The 10,398-nt window shown below is 55.0% G+C and overlaps 2 protein-coding genes across 2 annotated transcripts in view; both read right to left on the reverse strand.

Moving 5' to 3' along the window:
* The window catches only part of Chat (choline O-acetyltransferase), a 47,058-nt gene extending 43,093 nt beyond the window's left edge, over window positions 1-3,965 (reverse strand). The window contains exons 1-2 of the mRNA XM_057770506.1: window positions 3,885-3,965; window positions 1,825-1,928 (exon numbers count right to left, since the gene is read on the reverse strand). Coding sequence (XP_057626489.1) covers window positions 1,825-1,890 — 66 coding nt within the window. The 5' untranslated portion in view covers window positions 1,891-1,928; window positions 3,885-3,965. The remainder of the gene's footprint in view (window positions 1-1,824; window positions 1,929-3,884) is intronic.
* Window positions 3,966-5,635: 1,670 nt separating this feature from the next.
* Window positions 5,636-7,800, reverse strand: Slc18a3 (solute carrier family 18 member A3). The gene has a single exon (XM_057770522.1). The coding sequence runs from the start codon at window positions 7,536-7,538 to the stop codon at window positions 5,940-5,942; it is 1,599 nt and encodes a 532-aa protein (XP_057626505.1). The 5' UTR covers window positions 7,539-7,800; the 3' UTR covers window positions 5,636-5,939.
* Window positions 7,801-10,398: the final 2,598 nt, after the last annotated feature.

Genomic DNA, 10,398 nt, shown 5'->3' on the forward strand with positions numbered 1-10,398 from the left:
GTTTCAAGGCGGTGGAAAAGATGATGCTTAATGCTCCTGGGCCGCGCCAGTGGCTGCAGTTGGAACTGGAATGTGCCAGGGCTTGGGGAGGGGATTCAGCTTTGCCTAGGCAAGCATGCTGAACTTGAAGCCGTCTGAAGTAAAACTTGGGGTACAGTGAAGCTGGGAGAGGGGGAGGGAGATGGCATCTGACTGGTGCTGGGGCCTCCCCTTGGACTTGAGATTAAGCAGTGTGGTCACCTGCATTCCCCAGCAGCCTGAGGCTATAGCTGGCATGTAGAAACTGCTTTTGCCCCAAAGCATTGATTCTTCACTTGGCCCACAAGGTAATTAAGAATGAGATGAAAGTCTGGCACCTTGACCTTCATGTTGAGTGTGTTCCATTTACTTTGGGTCGGACTCCTGCCTGGTTCTGCATGAAGGCACGATAACCACTCAAGGAGTATCTGTCTTTGAAAACAAAACAACAGCAGCAATACCTAACCTAACTCAGCCCTCTGCATGGCTGAAAGTGTGATGGTGGCACACACACACTTTTAATCCCAGCACTTGGGAGGCAGAGGCAGGTGGATCTCTGAGTTTGAGGACGGCCTGGTCTACAGAGTGCCTTCCAGGACAACCAGAGCTACCCAGAGAAACCCTGTCTCACAAAAGCAAAACAAAACAAAGAGGAACTTTACCATCTCTCACAGAGTTTCCAATGCTCCAGAATCTACAACGGTGCCTAACTCTCTCGGGTCATTGTTCTAAACACCAGTTACCTTGCCATTCCCCAAACAGCACCAGCCTAAGTCTTCCAGAACAGATGCTCCTTCAAATCAGGGAAATTACCCGTAATAAGGAAGCTTCCCTTTGGACCAGGAAAACTTGGAAACCAAGCTGCTTCCCCCAAATGGCCACAGAAGCAACTTCTGACCATCTTGCAGAATCATAGGTATGATCAACAAGACCACATCTTGATCTGGATCAGGACTGTTGAATTGCACATAATTTTGCTCCTTTGCTGGTCCTTCCTCGAAAACCTCCAGTTTTTTTTCTTTCCTTTTCTCTTTTTTATTTTTTGACTATTTATTAATTAATTAATTTAATTATTAAAGATTTCTGCCTCTTCCCCGCTACCACCGCCCATTCCCTCCCCCTCCCCCAATCAAGTCTTCCTCCCTCCTCAGCCCAAAGATGTTCTATCAGGAACTCACCAAGGCCAGCTGGCCGGGGTCTGAAAAAGCATGGGACAAAACCGGTCTCGCTGAACATAACGGACAATGAGGACTACTGAGAACTGAAGAACAATGGCAATGGGTTCTTGATCCTATTGCACGTAATGGCTTTGTGGGAGCCCAAGTAGTTTGGATGCTCACCTTAATAGACCTGGATGGAGGTGGGTGGTCCTTGGACCTCCCACAGGGCAGAGAAACCTGCTTGCTCTTTGGGCTGAGGAGGGAGGAAAACCTCCAGTTTATGAGCATACCTTGAAGACAGAATCACTGGACCCCTTTACCTGTTCATCTTCCCAATGTGTCAGTTGCTCGTCTCTTTTATCTGCCTTTTGGCCATATTACCTCCTTAATTGATATATTGAGGACAGATGGCTCAGTCTGACCTGTAGGAACTACTAGAACCAGAGCTCCAGTAGTAGGGCTACTAACCCTTCAGGCCCAATCAGACTCCTCTAAAGAACAGGATGGGGCTGCACTCTAGCATTCTGCCTAGGAGAATACAGAGCTGGGGAACAATCGAAGGGCTGGTCCCCTCAAGACTGTTCTGGGAATAAGAGTGTGTGAGAGGAGAGACAGGGTTAAGACACATGGCTCAGAAAGAACTCACCAGCTCCTCCTCGCTGCTAGAAGGCTTTGCAGCCATCTTTTGGGAGACCTTTTCCAGGATGGGCATCTTGGTGATCCTTGCTCCAGAGTAGCAGAGCTGTAGACCTTGGAACAGAGGAGAAGACGCATCACGGAGAGCCACCTAGGTCAGAATGAAGCCCTTACCTCCCATACCCATCCAACCACACCAGAAGGAAGCCAGATCCTGACACTCGTGTGTCGGGAACTCAGTGCCTCTGAGACTGCATCTCAGACCTCAGCCCTGTGTTCCTGACCACAGTGACTTCTCTGAATCCTGAGGCAAGAGAGAATGCATCCTCCTTGAGCCGCCAGCTGGAACCTGCTTCTGTGGAACTGCTGTGACTTAAGGCTCACTGACCACTCCGAGTAACCCTGGGAGGAGCTGGACTTGCCCACTCCCAACCTACCAGGCTCAGGGCACTAGCTTTGGTTCGCCTGGAATTCAACTTATACACACTGTGCTGGTCTCAACTTCTACCCAAAGCCGTAGTTCCTCAAAGGGCAAAGCCCTACCAACTGTGTTCAGATCTCCCTCTAGGATGCCTGGCCTGGGTCAGGTATGGAGTAGAAGGGATATGAGTTCAGAAAGCTCCCCCTCCCCTGCAGGTGTATAAATATGTATGTGTGTAGGTTTGAGGGCCCTCAAGTCTTCTGAGACCCTGTATTCTGTGTGACATTCTGGGTTGCTTGAGGACTCTGAGGTCTGCTGGCAGAATGGTGACTTGGGTAGTCTCTGGACAGCAGGCTTCAAGAGTGGGGACAGTGGGAATATGGAAGGGCATGACACATGACACCAAACAGTAGGCGGTGGACCCCTAGGCTTTCCTGACCTGGGAAAGAGATTAATTTGGGAGGTAAAGTAGAAATAAACTACGCTAAGAAGGGCACGGGTCAATTTTGTTTTAGAGCTGTGGAATCCATCCTCCGCCCCACTAAACCAAAACCTGCACACATGCACAGTCGAGATTTCTGCTAACCTACCCTTTATTTTCCCCCAAGAGGCTGAAGCAGAGACCAGCAGCAGCCTCACTCAGAGTCAAGCACAACCAGGTGCTGGCATCGACTCAGTTCATCCTGGGGAGACATGGATCAGAAAGGTGGAAGAACCAGACCCAAAGATAGAAACGTCTGTGAACGCCTGGCCTCGGTACACAGAGAGTGTAAAGGCCTTGCAGGTTTGTACATGCACCACCAACACAATAGTCCTTGAGTCCAACTGTGCCTAGAAATTGCTGATGAATATGCGGGTGTTCTGTTGGTTACTTTGAGGGGTCAACCAAGCCAAGGTCAAGTTGATAAAGGTTCTATAGATTATTCAGCCAATGCTTTATCTTGTGCCATCTCAGTAGTGGGAAGGGGGAAAACTGGCCAGATCTTAGGAGGAAAATGGACCCCTGCCAGCTGAGATTCTGATGGGTGTCCCCAGTTTCCCCAAATCCCCCAGCTCCTTCCTCCTTTGTCCAGGTTTAGAGAGTTTGTATGTTTTTGTCTTCCTGTGTTTTGGTACTCTACCCATTTCTGCTTCTGTTGACCTGACTTGAGGGCTACTGGGAGAGGTCTCTGCTCCGCACTGAAGGTCCAACACCAGTCTGATCTGGCTGCCCAGGCTCTCTGCTTTCATTCCTGCAGAAGTACCACCTGCCCCGCTGGCATTCCCTACCTTCCCAAGAATGGCTGGAGAAAACTGGGGCCCAGGGATGACAGCGACGGCCCCTAGTATTGGACACCAAAGCCACAAACCTTGGGTTTGGTAAATGTTAGTTGAAGGAAGAAATAATGTAGGTGGGCGGGAAAGATTAAGAGAGCCCTGAGCCCTGATAACCAAGCCCTTCCCAACCTAGGTTTCCAGGAAGCAGAATCCCGCAGTCTCCTGATTGTACCCCGACGGCCTGGGACGCTGGGGACTCTGAGAATCTCGGAGTCTTTGGGCCTGGAAGCTGTCCCTCCGTGGACAGCTCCACCGGAGGGACAGTGCCTAGGTCCGCAGAGCTCTGAGGCTCAGCTCTTCGTGCCAGCTCAGGGCTGCCCAGCCCTCCTCACCTGCTCTCCTGGGCTGTTCTGCGCCGAACCGGCGCTGCTCCACACCAAGCAGGGCTGGAGGCGGCTGTGTGAGCCAGAAGAACCAGGGGAGGGGGTGGCAGCAGCGCCAGAGATTGGGGCCCGCAGCCTAGGTCTGTAGTAGAGCCTCCGACGACGTTGCCGGGTCCCAGCAGCCGCCGGACTGACAGCTTGCAAACCAGCCCCACCTCTCTCAGCTCCCTCCGCTTCCTCCTCCCTCCCCTTCTTTTTTCCCTCCCCTGTCCCTCCCTCTCTTCCTCACTGTCCTCTGCTCCCCCCACCCCACGCCCCGCCCTGAGATTTCCATCTTCTGTCCTCAAAACCTGTCTGGGACAGCTTCCCGGATGAGTTCATGCGCTGGCATCGCGTTTAGGCCCTGGAAAGGGGCACAGAACATTGTCCTGCTGATGCCGATCACCCCACCCCAGCCTTCCCCAGTCCCCACGCTCCCCTATCCGCATGGTCTCGTGTGCAGCTGCTTGTGTAGAACCCTGCCAGAGAGTTTTGGGTCAGAAGAAAATTTGCCTCCCCCCCCCCCAGCAAATTAGACCAGACTGGGACCCTTCAGCACCCTTTAAAATATTATTATTAATGAGTTTAATGGCCATTCTGGGACCTCCCTTCCTTTCTTTTTACCACCCCATTCTTGTAGACTCTTTGGGAAAGGAAGAGGAGACAAGGGAACACAGACTTGGTCCACTCTGGTGACAGGCAGGGACTCAATCAAAGGTCCACCCGCACTTCTCTAGGCAAAGTACCCCCCCTCATTCATATATATATATATATATATATATATATATCTCACACCAGCAGACTCATAGACAAGGACAGACAGACACACACACACACACACACACACACACACACACACCAACAGTACACACACAACTTACCCTAACCCAACTGCCTCTCTACCCAGAGGGCTCCACGAACAGGCAGCAGGATCCAGGAATGAGTGTCTTGCCCGCAATCCAGGTCTCCACCATGGGAAATGAAGGGTGGGAAACTTCCCTGACATCCTTGAATGGTCACTTTAATTCGGGACAGGGCAGGCTAGAGAGATTGGCACCTGTTCCCACAACCCCATTCCTTCCTTCTCCATTTAAACTGGCACAACTGAGAAAAGTCAGACCCATGGGCAACCCTTCTCCCATTGCTCAGATAATAGAACCTAACTTCTTAAGGAACACTGACCTCAGGCTGGAGCCCTGAACACTGGGGACTGCCCCCCCTTCTCTGCAGAAAATAGCTCCCTCTTGCTCCCTGCTTGACAAGATGAGACCCCAGTGTATAGGAAAACCCAGCTCAGGAACTGAGAGCTCCTGGTGCCAGGCGTCCTTCAAGGCCAGACATATTCTCAGGCTCCCTCGGGTGGAACCTCTAGGTGCTGCACTGAGCTGGGAAAGGAGGGATACGGTGAGTGTGGTGTGTGTGTGTGTGTGTTTCTAGGTATCTACGAGAAGAGCCCTATTTGAGTTTGTTTTCTTTTACTAGGCAGCAAAGGAGCCTATGGGCTCTCATTTCTCCTCAGGCCTGGATTGAATACGTGAAACCCAGGCCAGCCTTCTCTCTCCTCAGGTTTTGTACCACACCACCCACCCCTCATCAGTAAAGAGACAGCCTCCTCGGACAGATATGGTTTATTAATTCAGGCCAGAAGCACCGGGGTGCAGCAGACCAAGTTTGGCACTGGAAAGATCCACAGGAAGGACAAACAGTTGCATGACTATTTTGGGGCACTGGGTCGGTGGTCGGTTTTCGCCCGCACACCTCTTCGCCTCTGCCAGGAGGCCAATAGCTAGCTTCTCATGCCCCCCCCACTTTATTCCCTCAACGGATAAGAGATTGTGATGGGGAGGGGAGTTAGATTGAGATGGGACACCGAGAAGGGACTCCAGCAAGGGAAGTCAAGACTGGGGAGGGTACTAGAGTACTTGCTGGAGGAGGTGGACCCCAAGACATAGTTGGCCAGTGCTCTTGCAGAATGACCACCTTGACCTAAATGGGGAGGGTTGGTGGCCTGGAGAAGCGGGTCTGCTAGCTGCGGGTGTAGTAGCTGTAGTCGTCCTCGCATCCATCAAAAGGGCCAGGCGGGCTGCAAGGTTCACCGCCGTCAGTGCCCTGCACCGAACGCTCACGCAGGAGCACCGCATCGTACAGACCCTGCGGGGGTTCATCAAGCAGCACATCGCGTTCGGAACGCGAGCGTGTAAGGAGACCCACGTTACGCAAGAGCAGTAGGACCGGTGCGTAGAGCAGGTTGGCCAGGCCCATGCCAAGGCTGAGCTGCTCAAAGCCAAGGGAGTGGACGATATGGCCTGCCACTATGGGCCCTAGCGCGTAGGCCACAGAGTAGGAGATGTCAGCTATAGCATAGACGCTGCCATAGACTGATACGTGGCGCACGTCCACCAGGAAGGCGAGCGTGGGTAGCAGCGCCGTGTCCACTAACGCGATGCCGAAGCAGAGGCCGCAGAGCGAGACCACAAGCGGCGCGAAAGAGCGGCAGGCAGGCACGACGCACGAGCTCACTCCAATCACCGCCAGCCCGAGAGCGCCATACAGCCACTGCAGGTGTGGATAGCGCGCCGCTAGGCGCACGGTGAGATAGACGCCTAACACGTGCGGCACGAAAGCCGGCAGCCAAGCCATGCCCATCTCCCACTCGGATGCCGCCATTGTGTGCTTCATCCACGTGGCTATGGTGGGCTCGAGGAACGCAAGGGGAATGTTACAGGTCGTGAGCGCGCCGGCTACCACAGCGATGTAAGGGTCCAGCATGAGGCGATGGATAGGTGTGCCCACAGGCAGGTTGGCCCGCGCCCGAGCCGCAGCCGAGAAGGGCTTAGCAACCGCCAGCAGCAGGAGCGCGTCGAAGAGCGACACGGCAGCGAGCACTAGAAAGGGCACACGTTTGCCGGCGAACTCGTAGAGGATGCCCCCAAAGGGTGGCGCCACCAGACTTCCAAAGCTGATGAAGGCCAGTGCCACGCCCAGGGCACGACTGCGCTCAGGCTCCTCTGGATACTTGTCGGCGATCATGGCGATGCCAGACGTGTCCGCGAAGGCTGAGCCCAGGCCTTGTAGACTGCGCGCAGCGAAGAGAGTGGCATAGTCCTCTGCAAAGGCAAACATGACCGTAGAGGCGAACATGACGCCCAGGCCAATAAGCAGCGGCACGTCGTAGCTCATGCGATCAATGAAAGGCCCGCTCAAGGGGTTCACCAGAAGCTGCAGGATGGCCTTAGAGGCAAACAACACCCCTATCTTCACATCTTCACTTTCTGTGGGGTAGCGAGGCCTCAGGATTGACCGACCAGAGCCGGCAACCGTCGGGGACGCCGAGGTGTTGGCCAAGTAGGCGCTGGCATTAGCCTGAGTGGGTGGCGGCAGGGTGGGTTCCCACACCTCAGAGGCCAGCGTAGGGCTCTCGCTGCCCCCTCGCATGTGGGCGATATAGTCGGGAACAATGGGCACGATGACCATGTACAACATGTTGTCCAGTAACAGTGCAACGCACACGATGACCAGCACCAGGCGCCGCTGCCTCTGGGGCTCTTGTAGCGCGGCTCCAACCGCTTCCGACAGCTTGGTGGCCGCCGCCCGGGCCTGACTGGTTGGCGTGGTGGGTTCCATGCCCCCACCCGCTGCTCTTCCGAAGATGCCTCCGCCGGAGTCGGCTGCCGGCGTCCCGCAGTGTGGAGGCTAGGGGGACAGGACTTCGGGGGCGCGGTCCTAGCCGCGTGGCGCCCCCTGTGCTTCAGGTGGCTGTGGGGCTCATATCCCCGAGCTCAGAGAAAAGCAAGGACTGTCCCGCGCGGCGCCGCTGCTCTTAGCTGCTCCAGGGACCAGTTGCCTCTGTTACAGGTGCAACAACGGCGGAGGCGGGCAAGCAGAGGAGCTGAGGCGGGAGACTGGACGCGCGGTGCCCAGAGAACGTAGGAGCAGCCCCTGCTGCGCAGAGAGGCCGTGTGCGCCCGCCCAGGGGCATGCTGCCACCGCCCGCCGTCTTTTCAGCCCCTCCGCCGCGCTCCCCTCCCCGCGCGTCCGCTCTTGCTTCTTCCTCCGCCGCCTCTTTTTTTTCTCCCTCCACTTGGGGCTATGACGCGGTGAGTCTCGGCCTCCGAGTGATGCCCGGGCCACTGGCGTCGCTCATGCTAATGCGACGTCGTCGGGGCGGGGGCCGGGGGCGGGGCGCGTCCGGGCAGGGGTCCGCTTCCCAGATGCGCCCAGGCAGGAAGCCAAGGGAAGGGTCTTGGGGAGCAAGAGTCCCAGACAAGCCTTTGGGAATGGGTGCGTCGTGGGAGGAACCGGCTTTCTGTTCCCCCCCAATTCCGGGACCTATAGGAGTGAGGCCCTATTCTTCCCCTACTTGGTAGGAGGGGTGCGGCAGCTGGTTCCCCGCAGCCTGGTGGGAGACCGGACAGCCTGGGGCTCTAGACCTCCTCCTCAGCCTGGACCTCGGCGCACAGCGGGCATGGAGCCCCCGAGGTGAGCCGCGCTTCCTCCATCTGTTCTCACAGCTGGAACGCGCAGCCGGGACCCTGGGACACAGCGCGCACAACCCCCTTCCTCGACCCCGCCCCCAGCCCCTCTCATCGCCCTCCGCCGGGAAGGGAGGGAGAAGGTACAGAGACTTCAGGGTCTGATTCCAACCCACCTGCCCTTGGGCAGAAGATCTTGGCAGCGAATTCCGGACTGTGCGCGTGTGAGGACTGAGGGGAGGAGTCGTTTTCTGCACCCAGGGCCCTAGACGTCAGCGTTAACCCTTTTTGACACCCCCCCCCCCCCGACCGGGGTTCTCCCTTTCCGCTTTTCCGGTCGCTGGTCCCCTCTACCCTTGACCCCGCCTCTTTTCCTTTTTTTTTTTTTCTCCTCTCCCTCTCCTCATTCTAACTCCTCCCAGGTCCTCTTCCCAGACCAAGCCCTTGCTCGACTCTTGCGAGCCTCCGCCCACTTTTCTGCATACCCCCCACCTCCACCAAGCCCTGAGTGGGCTCACAAGTGGTGTGGCATTGCTAAGAAGCCCCGCGTGGAAGCCTCTGGGTCTCACGCGGCAGGGCCTCCGCAGCTTTGCTGTCAGTAGAGGCTCAGGAAGGCTCACCTTCCCTCCGGGCGGGCTGCACAGGCTGAGACTCCTGGTTTGCAGCCGACAAGCTGAGCAGATCAAATTATGCTTTGGGCTCGGTTTGCCCTCACACAAACTTTGACCCTAGACGGCCCGTGAGGCCCGTGTTCCAGTCCACAGACTGGCAGGAGAGAGGGTACCAGTCAGCTGAGATTTGGGGTTGGAGGGGGGGCAGGGACTGATGTTGAGACTGCACTTTCTCTGTCTTCTGTAGTCACAGGAGCCTTCAGATACTTCAAGTCTTTAGATCCCAAGGTAGCATGGGGTCCAGCTTCCTCCTCCGTGCTTCCCACCAAGAAGGAGACATCCTAATATCTGGGCTTCAGAGGCAGACAGGATGGCTCCCAGCTCTGCCCCTTACTAGATAAAAGTGCCAAGGGAATTACTGTTTCCTCCTTCTGATCCAGTGCCCCTTTATTTATCTAAATGGAACAGTAGTACTTACCGCTTAAGGAGTGGTACACAAACAATAAGAAACATTTGTATTTGTCATTACTGTCAGAGCATGTGCTGCCTTGTGTTTCCGTCGCAGTGGAAGGTCTTGTGAAAAGCTGATAGATGCCAAGAGCATCCTGAGTCTATGACTTATCCCTCAGATCTGGTAGGCATTGTGAGCCTGGGCCCTGTCTGGGCTGGTGGAAGCTACAGAAAGAACGGGAAAGTTGGCTTCTATTCTTAAGCCATCTGCAAGATGAGGTGATAGAGACCAGAATGTCAGGGTGAAAGGCAGCAATCCTGTTGTCTAGTGCCCAACCTGTCAACCCACACATAGGTGCCCATGAGAGGAAGAGAAACTCATATATTTAGGCTGTTGCCATCACATGCCCGGTGGTGGCTCAACTGCCCTTTATGTGAAGGAAGGACCCTGAATATGGGGACCACCACGGCTGTGGATGGCCTTGGGCAAGCCACAGTCTGGCCCGCCTGGCCTCTGTTCATTAAGAGGTTACCGAAATGCACGTTGCAGAAAGTGTAGGAAAACTACTTTAAATATTATACCACCCCCTCGATTCATTGCACATTCTCCAGTTTCCCTCAGCTTGCTTCATGAACTTTTACACCTGCCTGGCCCTCCAGACATTTGAGTTTAAGAACTCTGAGCTCCCCGGCTTTTCTATCAAAGCCTCATGGTTTCTAACAAGATATTGTTTATCCATATACTGTCACTCTGAATACAATCATAAGGCAGGATAAGACTGGAGGCAGAAGTTTCCTTTCTAATGGTTAATGGGCAGTGGAATCTTCCAGAAAAGAAACTTCCCAGTGCTAGCCAGCAGCAGATCTTTCTCCCGGCTCTCCAGCCCACATAATAATCCATAGCTGTCCCTGAGAACAAAGCCAATTCATTTCGGGACTCACGCCCGACTC

The sequence above is a fragment of the Chionomys nivalis genome, chromosome 5, assembly GCF_950005125.1.
Source record: "Chionomys nivalis chromosome 5, mChiNiv1.1, whole genome shotgun sequence".
NCBI lineage: Eukaryota > Metazoa > Chordata > Mammalia > Rodentia > Cricetidae > Chionomys > Chionomys nivalis.